This window comes from Rhea pennata, chromosome 4 (assembly GCF_028389875.1).
Source record: "Rhea pennata isolate bPtePen1 chromosome 4, bPtePen1.pri, whole genome shotgun sequence".
Taxonomy (NCBI): Eukaryota; Metazoa; Chordata; class Aves; order Rheiformes; family Rheidae; genus Rhea; species Rhea pennata.
The window spans coordinates 77,031,238-77,057,369 of record NC_084666.1 but is presented as its reverse complement, the minus strand read 5'-3'; the positions used below and the strand labels follow the sequence as shown (position 1 = coordinate 77,057,369).

Sequence of the window (26,132 nt, the reverse complement as noted above, 5' to 3'; positions counted from 1 at the left end):
GTGCGGGGACCAGCGCAACTTCCAGATTCCCTCTCCAAGGCAGCTAGAAATATTTACTATGGACCTTGAATTCCTGCGGTGGAAAGGTGCAAGCTTTGCTGCCTGCTCAGAGCCAGGTATGCCACTGGGATTTTAACTGAGGTGCTACCAGCTGGGAAGTTCAGAGTTAAATCTGAGCTGAGTTTTGCACTTACGAGGAATTCAGCCTCCGTTGATCAGAGGCAGGAAGCGAGAATGGCAGCGAGATGAGATTACAAACGGTAATTTAAAGCTGAGAGACATTCCAGGGCTGTTGAAACTCTCCCCCAGATACAAATGATAAAAGCAGGAAATGTAGAGCTGCAGTGAAGGCTCTGGAGAAGTTACACCACGCGGTGGCACCAAGCCGGGCAGCTCCCGGGGAAGAGCCTGCTTTGCTCCCCCTTGCTGCCTCCTCTGCTCCCTGCCCGTCCCCGCCAGTCCCCAGGAATGGCACGCGGAGCAGCCCCCTCACCCAGTCGGCGCCGGTGGGCTGGGAGACCTGCGGCAGCCTTACCAGCACACTGTGGTTTTGCGGAGAGCTTGAGAACCCAGTAGCCACCTTGGAAGACTCCATTAATACCCACAAGACTGACTGTAGGCCACCATCACACACCTGAGACCTGCGAGAGGACACAGAAAGGGTCAGGGACAGCCAGCCAACAGCCAGAACGAGGACAGCAGTGAAACCCATCCTCCCGCGTGGCCATGCCACAGCCTAACAGGAAGCGGGAGGTCCCCGCCTGCCTGCCCAGGCAGCATCTGTCCCCACCACACCCCACAGGAGCCATGGCCACCGCCAGCCCGCCTGACCCTGAGGGATGGCAGCTGGCTGAGCAAGCCTGCGTTGCTCCGGGCAGGCGGATCTTTTCCAAGGGAGCTGCTCGTCTCCCGTTCCCAAATACGGCTTTGCTTACGTTTCAGCTGGAAACATTGGCATGCTCTATGTTTTGGAAGAACCGCTGGTTCCCAAAGCCTCACCGCTTCCTATTTTTATCTACTGGCAAACGCTTTGCAGATAAAAGAAGTTTCAGGCTGGCTGCTGCAAGGCAGTGTGCCTTTGCCACGGGCATCGTCCTGCCGTCCCCGGGCGTGTCGGCGTGCGGGGCCCACTCTACACCGCGGAGGCAGAGCGGTAGCGTTTGGCTGCAGCCGCTCAGCAGGGGATGGGGACACAGGCAGCTAATGCCAGCAGCACACCTGGGCACCGGGGCCTCTCTGCCTCATTGCAGCCACTGAGATTTCTCTGTGGATGGGTGCAGAAATGGCAACGGGAGCCTCCCCAAGGGTGTTCCCGACAAGTTTTCCCTTCCAGTTCTTCAGGCTCCTTGCAGAGCGCTGCAAGCCGGGTGCTAACAGCGTGTGGGTGGACGGCAGTCCCTCTCCTGGCTGCAGGGGCCGTTGCCTGCAACAGTCGGGGCAGTCTGGAGTCATGGTGCGCGTGGTACTCTGCGTCAGCCGAGCCTATTCCCTCTTCCATTTTAATCCTCATTGTTTATTTATCCACTAAAGGCTGAGTTATTTGCAGAACTTATCTTTCCAACCTCTCTTTCAAGACATTTTCCATCCAAAGAGGTCCCAAGTGTAATCAAATCAGCCCCCTGCCCCCCCATGCAGCAGGCAGCTGGGTGCTTAGTAACGCCATGCTTTTCATTTTGGCCACCTGGCCACCCCAGGCTGCCAAGAGATTTTTCATTAAGTTTTAATGAGATGTTTGCACAGTGCTCAGAGATGGAAGCTGTCTTGAGCCAGGCAGAGAAGAGCAGAGGCAGAGCCCCTGGTACCAGCTTGGCTTGCAGGACCCATGCTGTCTCCACACCTTCCAGGCAGGCATCCGCCGCGGGCAAGGCTGACCGAGACCGTGTAACTCATCTCCTACGGTAGCACAGGCCAGGGAGGTACGGACTCACCTTTCTAGCACACCGTAAGGGGGGCACTGAGACTTTTGGGAAAGCTTTGAGGATGGTATCGAAGCTCTAGCTTGACCTCGAGCCTGGAGGAGGGGGTGAGGAGGGCACCGTGTCCCAGTGAGTTGTTCTCAGGAGGAGCCGTGTTGGCCAGAACTGAGCCAGGTCCTTGCTGCTGTCCGTGCGTTGGCTGCAGTCCGGGCTGGGCTCGCCTGCTTGCTCGGCATGTGCTATCAAGCATCTCTTCCTGCAGAGCCTGCTCAAGCCTCTTATGTGGGGTCAAGGATACTTGGAAAAGAAACCCATTGCCAGAAACCATATCTGGTTCAAGAAACACCCTGTACTGGCAGTTCCTAGAGACTGGGAAATATCATCTTTACTTGGCCTGTTCTAATTTTTCTCCATGCATCTACTTGTGGCCACCGCTGGAGACAGGACTGTGCGCCAGAAAGACCTTTGGCTTGTCCTGCCTTGGTCTTTTATTATGCATGTTCCTTCTTCGTTTGAATAAGCCTGTGCCAGCTCCTCTCTGAACCTTTCCCAGCTGCGATCAGCCTCCTCTTGTGCTGCAATGCCCGGCCCTGAGGCACACACTGGAGAACGGCCGCCCTAACACCAGCGCTAGGGCGGGCTGCACACGCTGCTGGAGCCCTCCTGGAGCAGCCCCGAGCGGTACTGCACCTGAGGCCGCGTGGTGCCGTCCTTCCACACGGCAGCATGCCTGGGGAAGGTGAGATGGTGGCCGGGAGCTCGTGGAAAGCGCTGGAGATGGCACCAGCCCCACGATGCTGGGGACTGGGGCCTGATGTGCCACCTGCGACTTTCCAGACAGCTTCATGTGCCTGCGCTGTGCTGGAGTGAGTGCCTAGCAGGCTGGTCCCTGCCAGCGCAGGAAGGAAGGGACCAGGGGACTTTCCTCGGAGAAGCCAAAGCAGGCGGCTGCCTCAAGGCTCAGCGTGGGGCACTACGTGAGGGCCCCCCAGCACCCTCCCGGCCTCGCTAGGCTTGCTCAGAGTCAGGGGCCGCAGCAGCGCCTGGGAGGTGCCGCACTTACATGGCATTCAGCAGAACTGACGGGACTTCCAGCCCTGAGAACCAGCCTCGGACGGAGGGAGCCAGCGCATCTGGAAAGACAAGAGAGGCAGGGGTAAGACAGGCGGCACCGGGCCCCCAACACCACTCGAGCTCTGGAAGAGCCAAGTACTTCTGGGCTCCAATTTCCTGACGTGTCCCCACCTGCCCTCCCTCTTCTGTGTCCTCCTGTTGCCAGGGAAAGGACAGAGAGAAGCAAAACACAAGCTGGGGACAGGGGCAGCACATTGCTTCCAGCTCCGGTTTGCCCAGGCTGCTATCCATGGTGCCCAGCTGCATCCCCATGGCACTGCAGCCCACGGTGCCAAGGTCTCCTCCCCACCTCGTGTTGCTGCCCGTGATCACAGGGACAGCGGAGCAGGCGGGGGGAGCCGGGAAAGGCACACAGGGGACCTAGAGGGGACAGCAGACCTCGGGCCCTCTCCTACTTGCAGCTTAAAGCACTCACAAAAGAGGGGAAACGTTTGCTCCGCTGTCTTTCCAAACAACACTTCCTCCACAGGCTAAGTCCTGCCATTAGCTGCCAAAGTGCTCCTGTATGAGCCACCTGCCCAAAGGCAAGAGAGCCAGAGCCAGTGCTCCACAAGTCCCTCGGGTGACAGTCAGACAAGCTGTTCTGCAGGTCTTCATCTCGGTGGTTTCTGCAGCAGCCCACTGAGGAACCTGTAATTGCATTTCTTCTTCCGTGCCCTGCACGTCACTGATTTCAGGCTGGGGGCTGGCTGGCTCTGTGGCGATGACTACCAAGGTTTAGCCAGCAGCTTGTTCAAAAGCTTGTTTGGCATGCTTTTGCAGAAGGATGCAGTCCCGTACGTTGCTGTGACGGGTTGGTTGTGTGGTGCTCCTCCATAGCTCCCTGGTCTGTATACCCAAGCGGAGCACAGGAGGAGCATGCTGAGTTGCCCAGGTACTTGCTAGAGCTACACGACAGATCCTTCACTTGATGCAACTCACAGCAGCTTGCAGGGAGGTGACCCTGCAGAAACCAGCTCCAGTTTGAGCGGTGGCACCCTTCTCTGCTGCCACCCACCAAATCACCACCAATCCTCAGTGCCAGCAGCTGGGAGGAAGATGAGCAGGCTCCAGCTTGCAGGCACAGGAACAGCAGCACCCAGGGGCGGCTATGGGGAAGGTAACGCTGCAACCTTCCTCACCACGCTGGAAACAGCCCTGCCGAGGGGCTGTACGTGTGTTGGGGATTGTGAAGGGATGAGAAAAGAGGCGAGAACGGAGGCAGGCGAGGTGGCATGGTCCCTTGGGGCCAGGTTGGAGCTGCTGCCGATTGAGGGTCGTCCCCTGCTGCGCTCAATGAATTACAGCAGCCTGGGGCTGTCCGCCCTGTTATGAAGCATCAGCAAAACAGGGTGACGCCAAAGAAAGGCCACGAAGGTGCTTAGAGGTGGGATACCTGCTGCACAAGGAGAGGCTGCCTCCTTGCCTAACCTACCCACCGTCTGCCACTACCTAACGGGAGTTAAAGGAAAGGTGGTGCCCAGCGCAAGGACAAGAGCCACCACGCACAAGCTGCAGGTGGGGAAACTCTGACAGGCCAGAAGGAGAATATCCTTCTACCAGAGAGCAGCGGGAAGGTGGTGGCACCCATGTGGACATGGCCCTGGGCACCTTGACGGGGCTGCGAGGTGGCCCTGCTTGGGACCCGTTCCCTCTCGGCCCATCCAGGAGAAGCAGCACATGCCGCAGTGTGGGTATAATAATAGCAGATAATATGGCTTCAAATGCCTTTTTGGTTTCTGGTCGGAGATTTGGCAACCTAAGCATCCAGCACCATTTCTGGCCTCCTGCCACCTCCAAGCTGTGGCCGAGGCAGGGATCAGAGTATTTCATTGCCCTGGTAGTAGGGGTTGGGCTGGCAGGTTTGCCAGTGTTGCTCCCTCAGGGATCACGGCGCTGGCGCCTGGAGCTGAACTCAGACGGTGCCACCAGCCTGGCACTCAGGCCTCACTGCCTGCTTTCCTCAGGAAAACCTTGGAGGGGGGAGATGCCAGGCGCAAATCCCGAGAGAAGTCATGCCAGGTGCCAGCACGCCCTGTATGGCTCTGAGAAGAGGGGCACAGGCACTTTCTGCTCCTTTCCAGGTTGATCCTCTGTAACCTAAAGGGAATACAAATGACCGCAACTTCCCCAAGAGAGGCCAACTAAGCAGAAGCAGCATCTCTGTCACGTGGAAGTGCCTGCGTACCGCTTGCTGCGAAAGGGTGCCCCCCGTCCTGAGATCTCAACCAGTGCCTTCGTGTTTCATGCTTTAGCGTGTTGACTACTGCTGCTGCTTTTCTTTGGATCCTTTCCAGATGGAAAAAGGCTTCATGTTCAGCTGGTATCTTAGACCGATCCAGAGCTGACTTTTCCCTGAACTTTGTGCCGACTGCACGTGCTCCTGCTTGAGAAACACGGGAGTTGTTCCCCGAAGCACTATGGAAAGCTCTGCCGCCACTTGGAAATGAGCAGGCATCCAACGAGTGCGGTTTGGCACCAGCTTCCCGGGGCATTCCCTGCAGCAGGAGGAAGGTGTTTGGCCAACACCCACCTTGTGCAGGCAGTATCAGCTCCGAAGTGGTGCCCCAGCTTCTCTCTTCCCCACTTGCCAGGCCGTTTCTCTGAGCCGCAAAATTGTGTGGGAGGGGTGTGTCCGGCACGTGCCTGCCCTGCCATCCCCTCTGCCAGTGGTCCTCCGACAGCACTCACCGTCTCCGACCAAAGACTGCAGCCAATGCCAGGAGGCTGCCTAGTCCTCTGCATCAGGCGGGTCCACAGGGTTCTTGTGATGGCCAAGAGGAGTTTGGTTAAGGTGCCTATGGGAATTATCTCATCAGGCTAGACGCAGTGACTAAGAAGACTCCTACCCCTACTGCACACCCTCCAAATTACTGCCCAGCTGCTGTCTTGTGCCTGTGCCTAACTGCTCACAACACTTAGGGTGTTTCACCAAAGGCCACTACAAGCTGGTGACAGCCCTGGGTCTGAAATTCTCCAGTGAGGCACATTTCTATCAGAAAACTGGCACTTCCGTGATCTTTTTGCACAGGTCTGTCCAGCTAGCATCAACATAGCACCCTGTGCTGGGCAGTCTGCTGCCCCACCGTGCTCCTCACATCACAGGCATGCGCAAGGGTGGCTGGCGGCCATCTCCATGTGGCCCAAACTGGTGGGGTTTTCCCCCAGTCAGACACGGTGCTGCTGCAGGACCCGGCGGACCGCGCTACCTGCCAGCTGAGACATCAGCTGTCTCAGTGGGAGATGGAGGAGCTTTAGCAGCACACGGCAACTCTGCTCAGCGGCTGAACGACAGGCACTGAGGAAGCACTTTCTCTGCTAACTAAAATAACCCATGTTCTAGGCAGAAGAAGATCGAATACATCGATCACATCAAAATTTAACTTAGGTATTTGCTAGCAAGCAAGTAGGATCATATGAAATGACCCCAACGCTCCTAGACAGACACCAGGTTTGTGCTTGATAGGGAGAAAATAATAAATAAAAACACTGCAAACCGGAGCACGCCCGCCGTCAGCAGTCCCTGAGAGAAAGCCTCTGCATACAGTCACGAGCGCCAGGTGCTTTGGTGGGTGCACAGTACCAGTGTGCTCACGCAGCTGCACTTGCCTGCAGCCAAGCATCACTGCGGTCACCATGCTGCAGGAACGCTGCCCCTGCAAAGCTCAGTTCCGATTTTAGCGGCTCTACTTCCCGGGTCAAGAGATACAAGTAACGCAGCACGGGAATGCCAGCAATTACTTGCTCAGGCTCGAGCTGCCAAGCCAAAAGTGCCGTGTGGCTATTTTGCGTTTGCAAACCTCGGAGAGCAAGGACCGCACTTACGTGACTTTTTTTCTCTAACCGACCACCAAAGGAATTATCTGGACATTTCCTGTGCCTCCAAAACAGTGCAGGTGCTGGCTGTTAACAGCTATTTGACAAGAAAAGAATGTATCTGCAATAATATTTACTGTTCCTCTTCCTATAAACAGCAGGGCCTGAAAAGCCAGAGTTTTGTCCAAACGCTAAATTTTGTTTTTAAGCCAAGCAGTTTTCCTCCAATCTCAGTTGCAGGACTAGCAAATCACCCTCCCTCTGATCACTGCCTGTGTTGAAAAGCTCATTTCTCCAGAGTGTAACAAATGGCTGTAGCCCAAGTTTCCTGCATTCAGCTTCCAGGAACAGCCACGCAGTTTTACAGCAAGCAGGTTCGGATAACCAGAGGTGCCCATGGTCCTGTAAATAAATGGCTAATGCCATTCTTGCTGACCTCTGCGGGAGCACTGTGCTTGTGGGGACGGTGGGCTGGGGCCAAAAGCCATTTGGATGCTGCAGAGCTTATCTAGCAAATCTGTTTCCATTTGCTCATTTCCTTCAGCTCACGGCCAAACTGGAGCCGACAGAGAGGAGCAAACCTCGGGGCCTTTAACAGCATCCTGTGCGCCGGCCCCTCGCAGCCCCGGCCGCTGGCTGCAGTGGGAAGAGCTGCCCGTTTCCGCCTGGTGGGGAGACGCTTCCCGGCTGCTCTGGATGGCTGCCTCTGCTGCGAAGGTCACCTGAGATGGGAGCTGGGGGCTGGTGCTGCAAAGCAGGCTGATCTCGGGACAGGACAGGCACCTATCGGCCACGAACAGAGAAAACCTCTTGTAACCATCACTCTCTAATTTTTACCAGCTCCTCTGGATGCAGGATTTTCCTCCTCTCCATCTCTGCTAAGAGAAAGCAAAAGTACTGCGTAGTGGAGAGGCCTTTCTGGGGTTTTACCAAGTCACGGCTTCACATGCAGACCTTAGGGGCACAAGCCCTTCCTTTCCACCATCCTTCCTATCTTTTTATCAACCAGGCTCTGAAAAGGCTTGAGCAAGTATCGGAGTCTTGGGAGAAAAACCTCATTTCCTGGGCTTCGAAGCGAACAAAACTCTCGCAACAGATAGTGCATGGCGTTCAGACCAGGTCTGCAGCCCCCCAAACCCATCGGAGTGAGAGGGGCGCGGGGCTGGCCACAGATGGCGCGGGTCAAGTGATCGCATCTGGCAGCCAGGGTGGTATCCTCTCCAAGAAACCCAAAGAGCAACCACGATTTTGGCCCTGAGGATGAGGACAGTGTTAGAGAAGGCACAGCACGTTTTGCAGAAGCCCTAACAACACGTAAGCTTAGGTGGCAGCTTTGCGCTGATTTTCTGCAAAACCATGGGCCGGAAAACCATTCTCCTCTGCCACCCCCTACCCTGGGCCTTGCTGCGTGAGGTCTGTGCCGTGAATGAACCACCCTGTCCCCAAGGAGGTCGGATAAAAGCACGCAGCAGCAGGAGGGGCTGGCGTAGCAAGTGCGGAGGAGAGAGTGGTGGCAGAGGGCAGAGATAGGGCTCGGCCAATGTGGCAAAGGCCACAGCTTCCCCAGGACGGGCACCTGTCCCAGGGTGAGCCAATGGCACCTGCTCATCTACCATATTTAATTCTGTTTTTTCTTTTTTTTTTTCTGACCTCCTTTTCTTTCCTCCTCTCTGGGTTGGTTGTTAATTTTTAACTGCTGTGTGCTGCTATCATGGGCCGTTAATGGTTTCAGCTAGCGGGGTGCAACGAGCAGAAAAGCACTTGTGACAGAGAGCACATTACTTGGGCTTTCTGCCTCTCGCTTCGCGGGGAACGGCCACGCTGCCAGGGTCGGCTCTGCTCCCTGCCTGCTCTACCACGCATCGTGAATAAAATATGGGCCCTCCATTTGCGCTTCATTTCCCTTCTTCCTGTCAAAGTTGCTTTGCTTCAACCCCCAAATTCACTGCCCTCATTCCAGCTCCCAAGTTCGCAGGCACTCTTCAGATGACGATAGGAAATGGCCCTGTTTCAGCCCAGAAACGGCTGGAAATGCAGGCTGCAGCCGACTTCCTGCGTACCGCCCCGACCGCCAGCCTGCCGGAGGCTGGCTGCTAGCCTGGCCTGGGTGGCTCACCTTAAACGCACGCACGTGCAACACAAACTCCCTACTGGATAATTCGGTCCAAACAGATGGCCCAGCCCTGGCTGGACACCGCATATGGGAAGGCAGGGCATCTCCCCTGCCCGTGAGGTCTCCCTTAGCTGCCCCAGTCTCTAGTGTGGACAAGAGTGAAGGTATTAAGGAAGAGAGAGGTGTCTGGAGAACATCAGGCAGTGTGCTGTCATCTCGTCCCACCAGTCCCGGCAGTACGTGTCAGCTTGATTTAGGTGACATCATTAATCTCTGGAAGGAGTGTCTTGTTAGCCGGACAGAGGTTAGTCGTATGGTGAGCACTGAGGGGAAGGGCGAGGGGCAGGGGCACGGCGGACCAGGTTGGAAAGGACGGTGCTAAGGTGAGCGAAGTCGTGGCTGATTGGTATCAATTACCTGGGCATGCAGTGAAGTGGGATACGTGAAAGCAGGAGGAGGTAGAGCAGGTGCTAACTCCGCTGGGTACAGAGGGTACGGCCCCCACACTTCAGGGCTACTGGGATAAAGTGCAGGCACTGTGAGCTCATCTGCAAGAAAAGAATAAGGAGAGTTAACGGTTACCACGCAGCTGTGGCTCGGACGACAAAACAAGAGACGCCAAATTGCACCTGCAGCCAAATGACCTCGACTGCGTTCCCCTGCCAGCTTCCTGGGGCCTGAAGATCAGGGCAAAGGCATGGCAGAGCTGCGGCAAATTCTGCTGAAGGGGAAGGATACCTAGCCTAGAGCCGCTCCGGCTCGGTCCTGCGCTGGAGTGGAAATGGCTGTGTCCTCCAAGACTTCCCTCCACGGGATGGAGACCTTCGCTACCTGCGGCGCTGAGCAGCAGCAGTAGCACCACGGCAGCCCTCGCAAGGAAATTCAGAGGACCTTTAATCTGCTTTTTTTTTCTATGGCTAGTTGGTAGCTGTCAGTTTACTGATCCCAGCTTCTTCTAAATAGCCTGCAGGGGACACCATCCACGAGTGATTTAATAACCTCGTAAATCCTTTATTTTCCCCTCAAAACAGTAGGGAAGCAGAGACCAAGCACAAGCTTCTGCCTAAATTGTGCAATTTATGAGTCCCAGGGCTTGCATTACTGCTACAGGCTACTCTTTCCTGAGGCTTGTTCACAGCTAACGCTTAGGACCTGATTCATTCATGGGCTTCGCCATAAAAAGCAGTACGTTCGGTGTCGCTGTCAGCAGCAGCTAATGAGAAATAGTGAGAGCAGATGGACCGACTCAGAATACAATGCTGTTATTTAACTCGCCTGCTTGGAAAACACAGAGCTCGGTTTTTCAACTTTGCAGCCTTTAACAAGACGTATCGTGAGGCTAGGTACGCTTCCTTCCCGTTTCCAGGGAGGCCAGATTGGATTCTTCGGCTCTGAGAGGTTTAATTATATTTAGGAATCCGATGTCAGCTAGTTTGAAAGAGTTTATGACCTATAAATACACCCACGCATCAATACGCTTGTGCAACAGAGATGCAAGCAGTTAAGGCTTCTGTTTCTCATCTGGACACAAAAGTTAAAATGGAAGCAGTATTCTAAAGGCAGCGCAAGAAATGCTTTCAAATAGCAAAAACTCTTAAGACATGCTTCACGGTGAAATATCCACTACAACGAAATCTCCAACCGCTGCTCAGAAACCCCCCGGCCCAGCTGGTGCCACTGCTGAGACGAGGCCGCCCCCAAATATCGCAGCCCTGGAGCTTTAAACTGAGGTGCCACGGTGGAGCTCCTCAATGGCGTTGCCACGCTTAGCCGATGCTTCGCACGCCCTCCGCCTCAGCAGGCTGGAAAGGCACAGCCCTTTTGCGACCTGGGGAGACGGCCGGGTTAGAAACACCGGCCGCTCGTCGGCGTCGCGCCATCACAGCAGCTCACGCCGGGGCTGAAGTGCCTCTGAGCGGTAGGCGCTTCACCTGCATCCCGGCGCAGCGGCTGGATCCGACACCCCTAATGTCTCCTGGGTTACCCCAAGATTCCTGCCTGTCTCTAAGCTGGTGTTTTGGATACCTCAGCGAGGCCAACACGTTAGCCCATCTGGACACCTCTAACAGCTCTGCTGCCCCACACAGGTATGCTGGAGGCATCTGGCAGAGGTTTCTCTAGCTTCCTTCTGCTGCTGGCAACCTTGTGCCGCTGGCAACCTTCACGTGCTCAGAGAAGGCTGCAGTCCTCTCCAGCTACACTCCAGGCTCACTAGGACCCGCTTCCCGTCTCCACAGCCTTCCTCCACAGCCCTCTACAGTGAGCCGTGAGAGCAAGCAGCGGCCACCATCCCCTGCACCACCGCCACCCCCGAGGTTGCGTTTCAATGACACAGGAGATTACAAATTTACACTGTTGACTTGAAGGCAAGGTAAACAGCAAAAACTTGGCAAGGGCTAGCATAAACAACCGCCTCTACCACAGCTCATTCCTAAGGGTCGTGTTCATCTCTCCAAGCCGGAGCAGCAGGACTGGGCAAACCCAAGGACAGGCCCTGGCTGCAGGGTGGGTTAACACGGTGCCGAAGAAACCCCTCACGAGGGGGTGAGACACAGCAGGGATGCCTGGGGCTCCCAGTGCCCCTCACTGCCTGACCAGGAGGGCTGGACACCGGAGAAAAGCTGTCTTCTCTGTCCTGGAGAACGAAGCACAGCTCAGACATTGTGCTTTGATTCCTAGCTGGCAGCATCGGGGACGAAGCAACGGGTTTGCCGGTCTGGACGGAAGACTGGTTGGCTCCCCTCACCTCTTCCCTGCTATAACCATCCCTAAAACTACAGGTGTGGAAGAGAGAGCCGCCTGTCCTGAAGTGCTGACTTTGGCGCAGCTGGGGCTGGAAACCGTGTCAGCATCTGTCAGGAACCCACCACAGGAAGAGCAGAGGATTTCCTGGCAGGAATCAATTATTTCTCCTGTCTGGGCTGACCATGACCTGCCTGCAGGTCCTCTCCAGCACTGACAGATGGGTTTGGAGATCAGAGGGACCCCACACACATCCACACCCATATCCTACCCATCACCCTGGGAGTGGTGCACTTTTCCTGACCGTGTCAGGCTCTCAGGCAGGCGGCACGCTCCAGGCTTGGAGACACTCAGGTAGAAATGGGCTCTTTAGTGGCCACCAGTAGTGAGGAGAACCCTGAAGAAAAGACCCCCACAACCACAGCAGCAAAGGGGGAAGGGGCATCAAGAGGTCTCCAGTCCAACCTCCTGCTTCCAGCCGGACTGTTGCCATCATGAGATCAAGGCAGCCATAGTTTCATCTAGCTGAGGCTTGGAAACCACCAAGGATGGGTTTTTCTGCCTTCTTTTTCACAAGTTTTTCCTAATACTTGAGCCAAACTTCACAAGCTGCCCCTGCAGTATCATCTGCTGTGGCCAAGAAGAGTTTGGCTCTGTGATCATGATGCCTGCCCCGCAGGATGCCCCCAAGCCTTAGATACCCCATACATCACCAGACCAGGCTGGCCCGGCTCCCTTTCTCATTGCAAGCCAGGTGACCTCAGCCCGAACCATCCTGGTAGCCCCACTAGATCCGCTCGAGTGTCCCCATAACCTCCTTGAATGGGGGGCTCAGACTGGATGTGGTACCCTGGGACGGCCTCCCGGCCCCTGCTTTGCTGGCCACAGTCCCACTCAAGCAGCCTGGCGTGTGGCTGCCTCATTCAGGATGAGCTTGCAGTTCTGGCTCAAATTTAACCTGGTGCCCACCAGCAGCCCCCTGAAGGTACATCAGCTCCCTCGTGTCCCACATCTTTGTCCCAGCAGAGCTGGTGGGTCTGCATGTCTGTGTGGGATTTCTGCGTGCTCTGAATTGCCTCAGCGAGCGATTTTTCCCCATGTCCAATGTCCTCACTGCCAGGACACTGGCCAAGAGGCAGGCGGTGGGGCGAGCTCCGCCTGGAACATGCCCTGCTTTGCTTGCACCAGCTCCCAGCTGGCAGACCAAGGGCTGCGTTGGAGGGTCATTTCCCCACTGCTGTTCATTTGAAAAGGAAAGCAAAGCCAAGTACTTACATGGCTCCCTGGTGATGAACTGAGGTACAGCGTTGGGGAGAGGCGTGCTGGGGTTCGGAGTGCCCACCAGTTTGCTCTTGGCCATCTTGGTGTTTGCCTTGGCGAACTCCAGCCGCAGCGTCTGGGGAATCTCGGGGTCGAAGCGGATGCCCTTGGTGGGAGGAAGGAAGGAAACGCAGCCGGTCAGCGAGTTGGGCGAACAAAACCCAAAGAGCCCTCGCACGAGGGAAGGGGGGTCAGCCATCCACAGCCCCGACAGTGGCCTGGTCCTGGCACGGTGCAGCAGGCGCATTTCCCGCAGGCCTCATTTGTCCTCTCTTGCACGCACAGACCCTCTCCCCCACCTGCACTGACCCCCAGTTCCAGCTGGAAAACCAGCACCAACGACTCGTTGAGTAAAAGTTCGGTCCGTAGCTTGGGCCTGTTTATTTTCTCTGTTGATAAAAGCATTCACTAATAATGACTCTGTTTTCCTGGTTTTGTCCCTTGCTCGCATAAGGAACGTTCATCTGGCTCCCAGGCTGCTCTCTAATCCAGACTGAACGATGCCACGGCATTACCAGGATGGAAACTGATTGCACCGCGGAGATGACGTTTTGCACGCCTCAGCTAGAAGATGTCCTTGTTCCCGGTGAGACATTTCCGTCAGGCCAAGGGGCTCTGGCTCGGTTAAGCGTGCGTGGCTCCCAGCACGAGGTGTGCTCGGAGCGAGGGGGAAGCAGGCAGGGAACCTCGGGGAATTGCTTTCCAAAGGAGCAACGCTTCCTCTGAGCCCAGATACAAATGACGCCGTGCGGAAGGCTCCTCCAGCACGAGCCACCGCCTCCCAGAGCCCCTGTGGCAAAAGGACCCCAGATTTCTGTCCTTGGTTCAATTTCCAACATCCTCGCAAAGTTCCAGAGCTTAAATGACCTAATTTGTTTGGCAGCAGGCCCGCAACGACTCGCATTCCTCTAACATCTTTAGGATCAGCACCATATTTGGTAGTCGGCATCCTGCTCAGCCAAGCTCTTATCCAGAGGGATTAGCAGAGCCAAAAATATTTTAAATTTAAAACGAAGACAAGGAAAAACACAGAAAGGCATTAGAGAGCTGGCTTCATGCTGTTATCGCTGCCTGATGAGCTTTTCCAGTGGGCAGGGTGACGTTACTCGCTGCAGCTGCAGCAGCGGTTTAACTCCGCAAAGGTAGAAGGAAGCTGCGGGACAAAAGCAAAATCTGCTCTTTGGCCCGTAGCAAAAATAAAGCCGATGGTGGCTGAGAGCTGCCTCCCCAAGGAGCTCTGCCCACTGGCGGTGCTGATGCACTCGAGGCTGTGATGAAGCCGTTCAGGGGCACTGAGAGATGCTGCTCCGCAACCCGAGCCACCGTCCGGGCGCCCTGGCCACCGGAGCTGCCCTTGAGGGGCTGCAGCCGTGCTGCAGCTCTGATGGCAAGAGCAAGGCGAGCCAGGGCAGTGCGAGGCTGCCTGCCAGCCGGGGTCAGGGGCACCTCTGAGCTCACACGACCAGGGAAGGAGGGTCCCGCCAGGTGCCGTCAGTCAACAAGTGCTCCAGAAGCCCCGGAAAAAGCAGAGCGGCGTGACAGTTCCTGGAGAACCACTTCCCGGCCCGGCGTTTCCTCTGCCGGTTTACAACTGCCACCTGGTTAGGAGACACCTCCAGCAAGAGCTGGACAACAGCACATTCCCAGGCTGTTTTTCCAAGCCACGCTGACAAACTGTGGCCTCTTCTGCTCGGACACCAAGCCCTGCAGTACAAAACCCTGCACGCTGGGAGCTAGCGAGAAGTTAAAGGCTGGGCAGACATTTTTTCCCACACGTTTTTTTTTTCATCTCTCTGAAAGCTTTTGCAGCTTTAGCTGCCATTTTTCCCACTGAACAAACAGGAAACTCTGGGAAAGGAGTCGCTCTATGACTCATATCTAAGAGCCTAATCCTTATTTAGATAAACGCTTTAGGTTTTCCAAGGGAGAAGGGAGCTGAGGAGGTGCCAGGATTATTGTCTGGCCAGCGATATCACACTAGCTAGCATGACAGCCGCCCAATCTAGCGCGCCCTGTGACAGGGAGCCGCTTCATTTCACACGTCAGGACCAAAGGCAGATCGCTGGCGGGTCAGGAGGTAAAGCTACCCGCAGCGCACTGCTGCCAGCACTGCATCTCTCTGCCGGGAGGTGCCTTCCCAAGGTCAAAACCCTTGCGGTGTTCACGACCGTGAACACCTTTTCCGCTATTAACAGGATCGCCCTTGGAAAGGGAAGAGAGCAAAGCATTAAGGAATGTGAGGGCCCTCGCAGTCCCACCGCTGCCCTCCAGCACGGGCGGAAAAGCTGCTCTTTCTCCTCCGCCCTGCACGTGCAGCCGGCACATTTTGTGGCTTCCCTCGCGTTTTCCATGAGGCATTTCAAGGCAGGTGGCAGAATTAACGCTGAGCTGGCACCGCAAGCACAGGGCCCTCCTGGGGCTCCCCATTTCCTGGGCCTCCCGCGGGCACATTCGTGCCCTTCAGCCGCTGCGCGTTTTTCCCAGCCCGCCCAGATCCAGCTGCTACGCAAACGTCACGTCAGCCCCGCCGCCCCGCTGTCTGCAAACCCGCTGTGGGCAGAGGCACTCACGCGTTCGAGGCTGCAGCAGACTGGAAGAGAGGGTGCGGGGAAGGGAAGCCCAGCTGGTGCTTGTAGAACAGAGGCAGCCACTTCCTTTGACCATGCTTTTTTTAATGACACACTGTTTATGCGATGCCTGGGAAAGTGTTTCCTTACCCCTCTCCGCCAGCCCCGCAGACCTGCTTAGGCAGACGGTTTGGTCCCTCGCCCGCAGCCTAAGTTGGCAGCTTGCAACACAGCTCCCGAGCTCAGCAGGCCGCGGTGGAGCTCACAGCAGGATGAAGGGCTCCTGGAGGGTGGGCTTTCCCCCAGGTCTGTCCTGCGCACCAGGCTCACGCTGCAGCCCTAGCTCCGAGGAACTGCCCTCCGTGAGCACGCAGGAGCTGCTGCGGGGATAAGTCCGCCTTGCTTTGCAGAGGAAAACCGTCTGGAAAGGCTCCCCGAGGTCGAGAGAGAACCAGTGCTGCTGCATCACCTCCCACTCCTTAATCTCCCACAGACAGGAGGTCGCAGACCTGGGCGCTGGCTAACGTCAGCCAGATGGGGTCCTGAGACAGGGCCCCTGGCTGTCTGGACTCCCAAATGCAAATGTCAGCCATCTCCATGAATAACGTCCCCCCCACACACACACCTCCCTGTAACCTTTTCCCACCCCTGCATTTAGCAGGGGAGGCCAGGGACTGTTCACGCAGCACCTCTTCCCCACAGGCACACCCTGAGCGAAACGAGATCAAACACACCCGTCGCAGCGCCGAATAAATCTGGGATCCGGAGAGCCTGCGCTGGGGAGAACAGGGCAGACGCCTCTGCTGCTGTCACTAGTGCAAACAGGGAGCGCCCCGGCTGGCCGGCACACTGTGAAGCTGGCTGGGAAGCGCTCTGCCCCCGTGCCTCAACTGGGCACAAATCGTCGGCCTTCCGAAAGTGAGGCACCGGTCTAAAAAAGGGAAACACGAGCTTTCCAGGGCTATTTTGCTGCTGTAGACAAGAGGGATGTTTTAAGAGCTTTGATGCAGTGATAAGTCGCATATCAAACGAGTGGAACAAAGCAAGTTCATTTACTGGAAGCAAATAACCTCATCAGTGCCTGCATCTGGCTTGGATCAATGTTGAGGATGGCCCTGTGCACTCACATTCTTGCACAAACACGTGCACACGCACAGCAGCACAGCTCATGCATGTGCTGTTATTCACAGGCACTCATACACTTGCTCATGCAGTCTGATCGCTCCCACAACATCGCCAGCAGTAAGGAACCGGGTTCAAACCAACTGAGCAGATTAACGCTGATCTAGAAGCACTATCATCTCTGCAGCCACGTGTCTCTCTCTCTCTCCCCTCCCATTTCAAAGCAAAAGGGGGCTACAAATTCTTCCCGACAAATCATCTGCGCTCTGTAATCCTCTTCCAGCACTCTGACAGCACAGAGCTCATGGGCAAACGCTCTGCACAGAGAGGTCCTGTGAGCCCGTGCGCTAGGACACAGCCCTTTTTGCTGCACACAGCCAGGACGGAGATGGGACAGCTACCAGCTCTTGCTGGCCCTGGCCCAGGGAAAGATCTTTGGGCCAGTTGGTAAAGGCCAACTTCAGCCACATATAAAAGCTCTCTCCAGAATTAGCATGCAGGTGGTACGAACAGCCAGGGCAAAGCAGGGAGCGCACGGACTTGGCAGTGTGCTCACACCCCAGAGCTATTTCCTTGCTCCAGTGGTTTAGTGTGACTGCAAAGTGCTACCCTGTCAACAGAAAAAAGTGCAAGTACCCACCAAGTGCTCAGGGAGCTGGTAGGACTTTCCTGGACGTTCTCACAGAAGATGTGAGTTCAGACTCCCCTAGGAAGAGGTCTTGGCTAGATGCTCTTATCTCAACCATTTTTTGAGGAGGTGGGAGAGGGGAGACAGAGAATATAACCTCCTTCCCCTCCAGGAGAATTAAATAATATAATTCTTGCTCTTAAAAAAAACTGCAAATCTTACAAATTGAGAAAAACTTTGTTATGATGTTGGGGACAACACAAACATTTTCACCGTGTACATGTGATCTTGATCACAAGGTCTTCACTTCTGGCATCTTCACTCTGGCCTTCCCATCCTCGGAGATCATGAACTCTCTGAGTTGGACTAGAGCCCTCCAAAAGTCCCTTCCTCCATAAATCTCTCCATGCTCCTGTGATAAGAGTTGCCCTGTTCCAGCGCTGGTAACATGGGCCTCAGCTGGAAGAAGGCAGAGGCTACCTGCTTTACAGAAAACAGAGGCCAGCAGAAAGCCTTATCTCCCTAACATTTTTTAAAGCTGGACTAAGACTTGACCACGTGCCAAGACAGTGAAAAAATGTGGCCAGCAAAGAAGAGAAGCCATTATAAAAGCAGGAGTGAGGGATGGACATTAGGAAATAGTGGAGATTACAATGATAGCAGATGATAAGTAGCAGATCAGGAAGCGGTTGGAGAAATGGAACATATTCAAGCTAGCAGGTGCGGAGGATACACATCCCCAGGCCGGAGAAACTTGGAGAGCAACTGGCAGTCATTTGGGGAAGGAAAAATGAGAGAGGAATTCAGTGACGGGAGGAAAAGAGGAGCGAGCTCCCTCAACTTCCTCGCAGAGGTCCCGTCATACGAGAGTTGTTGGAGAAAAGGCAGAGCTCGTGGGCACAAGCGCTGAGTAGTACGCACCCTCATTCCTGCCTGGTCCACAGTCACCTTGTAAGTGTGGGAGCAAAACACGATGCGTAAGCGAGCTGCCCTTCCCTCCCGGCAGACACAACCGTTCTCACCAGCTCTCACAGACAAGCGTGGCTTTAGGCTTTGGCCATGAATCAAGGAAAGATGGTTCTCCCCATCTCCAGGGTAGCAAGCACAAGCGTCTCCTCTGCCAGCAGTACAGTTCCCCCTGCCTCCCCAGGACCTGAGCCCTGGCACTAGCTGCCAGGAAGGGCACCACGTACTTACGTTCAGAGCATTTTTAGCAGCTTCTGCTTCTGAGCGGCTGTCAAAACTAACGAACCCCACGGGCTGAGGAGGGAAGAGAGGAGAGGCGAGTCAGGCACGTAGGGGAGCAATGGCACCTCCTTCAGCTGCATACAAAGCAGTTCCCTGTGATGGGAAATGCGGATCTGGGATCTGTGCCCACAAGTGGTCTTTGCATCATGGAGGGCTGGGGCCAGCTGAGGCTTTTTTGGAAGCGGCTAGACATTTAGGCTGGCACTCAAGCAAAGGGCAAGGCCTTGGAGCAGCAGCCTCTGGTGATGCACACAAGGGCCACAGCCCAAGGCAGGTTGGCTCTGCTCTCTGCCTGGAGGACAGGCTCGTGTCGCTGCAGCCCTCCACTGCAAAAGGCAACTCATTCCAACACAAGGGCCGAGTCCAACAGCCCTGTGACCCTCCTGCTCCCAGGACACCTGCCCTGATCGCCCCTAAATGGGCCCTTGCCTCTGCTGCAGATGCATGGCTCTGCCACTGGAAGCTGAGCACTCCCCGCAGTGAGGCTGCACACAAAAATCAGGGGATTGGAGAGATGAGGAAAAAAGAGGACTAAACTAAGACTGGAGCTTAGAAGAGATGAGACTTTGTGTTGAGACACTGTTCCCAAATTGCACAGTGCTGGCAACTACGAGCATCCGGTTCTGAAAGGCTCTTACCTGCTTAGACGTGAGTTTTATAAGAGACCCTTCATATCCCTGCAAGAAAAGAGAAAATCTGTGTTTAGCCAAGATCCTTATGAGACGGCCACAGACAGATAATGCTCAGCATAGCCAACCACGTAGAAACTGATGTTACCCATCCCTCAACATCTGAGCAAGTTTTCCCCATGCAGCCACACAGCAGAGCATGCTGGACCAAGACACAGCTGCTGCAACAGCAATGCCTGGTCTTGGGAACAGCTGGCCAGCAGCAAAACCTGCCAAGAAGGGAAATTTGGCCAGGCGGAGATACTGGGGAGTAGGGAGTATTAGGCAGACATGATAGTGAGCTTGTTACAGTTGTAAAGGATTAGCACAGGCTCAGTGGCTCAGTGCCGCTGCATTTTTTGCACGGCTGTTTAATGCCTGATCGTAGCTTGATAATACCATCTTTTGTATTTTAAAAGAGCCAATATATGAACTCCAAATCTGTCATGGTCAAGAAACGTAGTGGAGATTTTTAGAGGTTTAAAGTCAGTTCTCTTCTGCTATTAAATGGAGTGTAAATCAATGTGGAATTTAAACCTGTGTATAATCAAAGAGCATGATACCACTTCTCTACATTTTACTGGAGGAAAAAACATGGAGAAACTTGTATGAAATGACCAAAGTAGTTTTTTTTTTTTTTTTTTTTTTTTTTTTTTCTGGGAAACCAGTGGGCTCCTGGATCCTGCTAAGCTTAGAGACCACTAGCCCATACACTTTGCCCAGCCTTGCCAGGAAATACCATGACAAGGACTGGAAGCAAGCTCACACTTCCTGAGTCTTGCTGCAGTATGCTAAACTGGGGCCCAGCTTGGAGCAGTGAATGGGTTTCTAATGCCTTTGCAAAGGCTAGGTCCCCACAACATAACCCCAGACACCCTACTTGATCTTAAACTGCTCTGTTTGCAAGGGCTTTTTGCTGTGCAGGTATGTTACCATCTTTTGCACCCCTTTTTGCTTTCAGGTCTGCAGAGAGGAACCACGTGGTGACATTAGGATAGTGCAGGTTGCCAGCTGAAGGAATGTGCTGCATGGGTCACCGCTACACTCCATTGCTGTACAGATGTTTGCAGACCACCTCTCCCCCCAGGGGACACAGATTTCGTACCTTAAAGGGCCTGAACAGAAGGTAAAGTTCCCGGGGCTTGATATCCAGAGGCAGCCCGCTCACAAAGAGTGTCCTGACCTAGAAAAGAAGGAAGAAAGGTTCATGGGGACTTTCATCCACTATCTTTGGAATAGATCTGTAAATAACATAGATAACCCACGTTGTGGACACTTCCACTATTTCTTCTATAGTGCAGGAATGTCCATGTTTTGAACGGGGCTGATTTTAAGTAGTCTGTCCAGATTTCTAAAAGTCACCTTTTAACAATGTCTGAAGGATTTTAACTCCTTTTGGGTGGATCTAAGAGCGGTGATAAATTATTTGCTGTCGTGCAGCATCCTAGAAGTAGGGACAGCTTGCAGAAATCCTGATTCCACAACTAATGATAACAACAAGATTGCAAAAGTGAGAACTTAATCATTTCCCCCATGGGAATCAGACTGCACTGGTAGATCACAGCACTCTGCAAATAATCCCTGATGGACTTATGAAGTCGCTCTGTCCCACTGAAATTGGCTACGCCAACAGGATCTAACAGCGTTATAATCTTGTTAACATCCTGGAGAGATCAGGTAAAAATAATCCCACAATAGTAAACTCCGCTGAATAAATAAGCCCTGAAAGTCCTCTCTTCCTCTTTCTATCAACAACTCACACTGTGGTATCCAGCAGTGTCCACAGGGAGCTGATTTCCCCTCAGCGTGGTGGGAATGGTAGGTAAGGCCAAACTCTCACCTTCGCCTAATTGTCGAACTTGGCAAATACTATACATTCCTGCTGGCTGAGTGAGGGTGTGCTACGTGCAAAGCCACCAGAAGGCCCTGGTGGGGTTGCTAGCTGCGACCTTACTTTGGAATAACTTGCTTGTCCTTGAAAGCATATTTAAAACATTAGGCGAAACGCTTATCTTTGAGTCTTTACCAAGGAAATGAAGCCTTGCTCTTACGTGTGCACCCCCTCACGCACCCTCCCCTCATCCTGGGGGACTAGATGCACCCTCCAGAGGCCCCAAAGCTTTGATATCAGCGCATTTGCTCCAAGCCAGACATAAGCTCAAACATACGCTCAAAGGATCAAAAAGAAAACTATGATAGTAAAAAGGAACGAGGGCAGGGGGAGATGCCCTCCTTGCTTGCAGGGACCCTTTGATCCTACTGTTCAAATTGCTCCTGCCATGCAGACAGGATGGGGGGGACTTTGCCCTTCCTTGCAAAGAAAACGTTGACCACTTCTGCTCAGATCAGTGCTTGACCTGAAGAGGAAGAGAGGAGGTGGACACACTTGGATGCCTAGGGAAATGGAGGAAGTAGGTGACAGAAAGAGATCAGACTGGTTATTTTGAACCTACCAACAACACAAAGTCTGAGAAGGACTTGATGGCTTCATAAATACCCTAAGGTAAACATCAAGGAGGGACAAATTTTGTTTAGAGTGAAGAGCCGTACCAGCATAAGCTCAGAGGAGCTGTGCACTTGAACCACTTTCTGCGAGTTCCCAAGACAGCTTGTGGGTCTCTCTCCTGTTTTGGAGGCCGAGGCATAAAACCAGCAAGGTCGCGTCCAAAACACCTCATCTCCTCCCATTACACCAGCCTTGCTGCCAGTGGGGAGTTCACTTGCCAGAGGCTTGCTAGCCCTTCTGAGCAGGCACTTGCTCAGAGACCATGAGTTGGGGAAGGCCTGTGTGCCTCGTGCTCCCCTTAAAAAGCCGTACGTGATCTGCCACTTGGTTGCCCAGTTTCAGTGGCAGGCTGGACAGTGGCCTTTTGGCAAGGCCAGTTTGCTAGGGCTACAGAGCCCAGTGATGAAACGCTTGCTTTAAAACCATGAGGTGCACCACAGATGCTTGGAAAAGGGGTCTTTTCCAGCCTCCGGGGCCACATGGTTGCTCCACATGAAAGACTCTGCAGCTAATCAGACGGGAGTTAATCTGAGTGGTATGACCTGCAGCAACTTGCCAAAGAAATCCCTATCTCCCCTGCAATGTATTGCAAAGGCTTTTAAGCCCATTGTGTTAATTGAGGCAATCCATTGTGTTAACCTATCAAGATGAGCTAGCTTCACTCTAGGAAATTGTTGCAGCTCTGCTAATGCAGCAGAAACGAGATCTGCAATTATGTCAGGCTTTTCTGAGGCAGGTAAAACCCTGCCTGGGTAAAATCCCTTGAGTCAGAGCTGGACTGTGTATAAAAGCTGGGACTCTGAGTAATTCTTATGCTTTTTTAACTGGAAGAGCAGCGTTGGGTGGAGAAGATTGATAGCCTAAGAGTTGTATCTGCTGCCAGTCCCTTACAAGTTGTCCAGCAACCTCATCCAAAGACTGACCAGGCAGGAAGCATCGAGCTGTGGCTTACACAGGTTTGGGGCCTGTCACCCAGGAAGCCCTCAGAGCTCAGCCTGACACATGTTGTGTTGAGATCCTAGGGCAGATGAGGCCACCCCACCCACACAAACTGCATTTAGGCTCAGGCCTGGGGCTGAGGCTGGCCCTAGCCACTCTAACAACTGACTATGCTTGTTTGGGGCTGCACCCGGGCTGGTCAGGTCCCTACTGCAATCCCTCGCCATCCCAGCAAAGAGCTGCCTGAGGCAGAAGCCCTCCCCCCCCCCCCCCCCCCCCCCCCCCCGTCCTCATCCCAAGCATGAGGTCACAGGTAAAGGCAGGGAGCATGTTGTTTTATATGTATATATATGTATATACCCTGCAGTGAGAAAGCTTCCCTCATTTAGGGTACGGAGGAACTCAAGTCCCTCAGACGTGAAGTGCTTTCTAGGCACCCAAATGCCTTGGGAGAGGTGGGCAAAGGAGTCACAGCAGCAGTCAGTTGTACCAGCCCTGGGTGACAAGTTGCCCATTCTGGACTGGAAGAAGGGAAAAGAAAACCTTGATTTTTGGCCAAGTTTCCTGGCCTGTAGTTCTGCCAGCCCACCCACTGTCTGAGCTTAAATGCTGGAACACATAAAACTGCCAGACAAGGCCTAGTCTTCAGCTGAAATTTGTTCTTTCTCTTGTAGATAAAAGATATCTAACACATCTCTGAAGATCTCGGGAGTGCAAACATTCCTGCTTTGTGTAACAAAACCTCTGGCTGACCTACGGCAAATATCTATTAAATAACAAAAGGTACTCAGCTCTGTCGGCACAACACGGGCCATTTGCATATAGCCCTTATGTCAACAGCCCAGGCACTGCTGATACGGATCACTTTATGCATGCGGGCTGGAAAAAAAAACAAGCTAGCTATGAAAGTACAGAGAGACAGCACTTAACCTGTCTCAAAAAGACAGGTACCTGGGTTTAGATAGCCACAAGCCAAACCAAGAGCTGTGAGCTCATGTGTACCTAGTCTGCAACCCAAGATGGGACAGACCAAGGTGGGAAGGGGTTTCTCGAGGGGGCTTTCTTGAGGCTGCTCAAGGCTTTTGCCAGGTGGATGCCGAGATCTCGGTGTGAATTGGATCAAGGTATGCATGGCCCAGCGTGACGATCCTTCCTAATCTGGAGTTGCTGTCTGTTTTGCAGCTAGAGACCACCCTGGAGAACAGGCCCAAAGCACCCTGAAAAAAGCATTTTCGTGACACTGAGCTAGCAGGAAAGCAGATAAATGGGCCCCAGGCTTCTAAGTGGCAGGTTCTCCTTTCCAAGCCTCAGCTGCTTTGCAAAACCGTCAGATCGCTAGTTTTTGCTTCTGCTGTGGGAGTTTCTTGGAAATAAACCTTGTGCTGTTCCCACCCTTCCCACCTAATCTTTCCTCTCTCCTGCATGAGGAAGAACAAGCAACAAGCCTGCTGTTTGTGATGGGACTATCTACAGTGGACTGGTGGCTGTAGTGACTGATCCCTGCTCCTTGAAGCTGCTCACTACTGGAGCTGTCACCATCTGGCAGCATGTGCTATAACGCAGCCAACACGGACAAAAAACAGGGACTGCAGGTTGTACCTCAGCTGGAGAACCATGGCAGGGAAACCAAGCTCTCCAGACTTGCATGCTGTAAGGAAATGTCAGCTACATAAGGAGAGAGAAGGGGAGATGGGATTTCACTTCCAAATTCAGCTACTTGGACTCTTCTTGCTGTTGTGATGTTAACATGTCACACTGGGTGGAGACATACTGTGGCTGGCGACCTGTCAAATGTCAGCCACAACAGATAGGGCATGAAGAGCTTTTAAGCATCACTGTACCTCATCTTCCCAACCTCAGCTCCCAAATGCCTCCCCAGACATTTTCCTTTAGCAAAGGTGATCCAATGCGCTCTAGCTCAGGCTGCTCTGGGCCAAAAATGGAAGTTCCTCCTCCAAACAAGACACAAAAGCTCACAGTTTGCCCCCCTATACAGCATTGTGCCTCACTGCCACCCACGCCTCCAGAACCGCTGGATCTCTGGGGAGAAAATGTGCCGCGGATGCTTTGGGGGACATTGTTTCTGTTTTGGAGAAGATCAGCCAGGATGAGCTGCAGCCTTATAAGGGAAAGCTGAGCTCCAGCCCCAGCGCCACAAAATTTGCATTGCTCCCGAGTAAGTCATGGCTGAAGCCTTTCAGGCTTTAAGGACATGTTGGATTTGGAGCAAGTGAAAAACCTGCATTGGGAAGGACCCGTGTGTTCCTCCCATTGATCTTCAGGCATACTGTGAGCCTGGAATGAAGCACAGGGACCTGCTCCCTGTCCTCATTTGATAAGATTTGACCTCCTGTAAAGAGGGATGGCACTACAAGCTAAGCAGCTATTTTGGCTAAGAGGGAGTTAGCACAGAAAGACTTTCTGTAAATGCTCAGAACTCTTTTGAGTATAGTCTGGGTAAATGATTGTCAAGCCTCCAGTTAAAAAGCACTCATATCTTTGTCCTCCACAAAACCACTCAAGAGAGTCCTTGAGTAACACCTCAAATGCCACGCAACTGCTGAGAGAAGTTATAACCACATAGCAAAGCTGCTGGGAGCACCCAGAAAGCCTTCTGCATTGTTCTAGCATGGGGAGAGAGGAGATGAGCCACACAGTGAGGCAGCATCCACCATCAAGCTTGATCCATTAAACACTCCACCATCTCTCAAAGGAGGCACAGCAATTTCCTGAATGCAGGGAAGATAACGGAAGGGAAAACCCACTGGGTAGTGGCTGCTGAAAGTATGTCACCAGATATTACCCCACAAGTGCCACACAGAGCTCCATACACCATAGCAGCTCACATCAACTAGGAGGGGCTGACCAGCAGAGCTGTGGCAGAGGTGGAGCAGAGCTATTTGTCAGAAGAAGCAACCAGCCCCCTTGAGAAGGTGCTGCAGTTCAGCCCCTCGCAGCAGGCCATGGCCAGGCATGCAGCCTTGTACAGCTGAGGCCTGTGTGACGGTCCCAGCAGGGCTGTGGAGCTTTTGCTTGCAGCATGCCAGGCTCTAATTGCCTGGGAGCTCCTGCCAGACAGACTCAAACTATGCCTGACCTCTGCTATCCAAGTTTCTTCTGGCAGGAGCTGCGGAGAGAATCATGCAGCTAAGCTCCAGAAGAATCTCTCGTGCCCATGCTGGGGCTAATCCTCCAGAAGATGGCCAGCCCAAGATGCGTGTGTGCAGGCCAGTCAGCTCAGCTTCCCTGTCCAGCTCGGACACCCCTCTCCACCGCAACGACAACAGAGATGACGGCAGCAAAAAGGTTAGCAGTGTCTCCCATTCCCTCGTTAAACTGAAAGTAATACTGAAATCCCACTACCCCCAGACCAACAAGCCCTCACCCCATAAATGCAGATGCAGATGAAACGTCGCACTCCTTAGGCTCTCATA

The 26,132-nt window shown here is 53.8% G+C and overlaps 1 protein-coding gene across 1 annotated transcript in view; it reads right to left on the bottom strand.

The window, feature by feature from the left end:
• Positions 1–534: 534 nt before the first annotated feature.
• The window catches only part of RBPMS (RNA binding protein, mRNA processing factor), a 39,612-nt gene continuing 14,014 nt past the window's right edge, over positions 535–26,132 (bottom strand). Inside the window, exons 2-8 of the mRNA XM_062574368.1 lie at positions 20,359–20,436; positions 19,224–19,262; positions 18,535–18,597; positions 12,976–13,126; positions 9,376–9,506; positions 2,980–3,049; positions 535–641 (exon numbers count right to left, since the gene is read on the bottom strand). Coding sequence (XP_062430352.1) covers positions 2,987–3,049; positions 9,376–9,506; positions 12,976–13,126; positions 18,535–18,597; positions 19,224–19,262; positions 20,359–20,436 — 525 coding nt within the window. The 3' untranslated portion in view covers positions 535–641; positions 2,980–2,986. The remainder of the gene's footprint in view (positions 642–2,979; positions 3,050–9,375; positions 9,507–12,975; positions 13,127–18,534; positions 18,598–19,223; positions 19,263–20,358; positions 20,437–26,132) is intronic.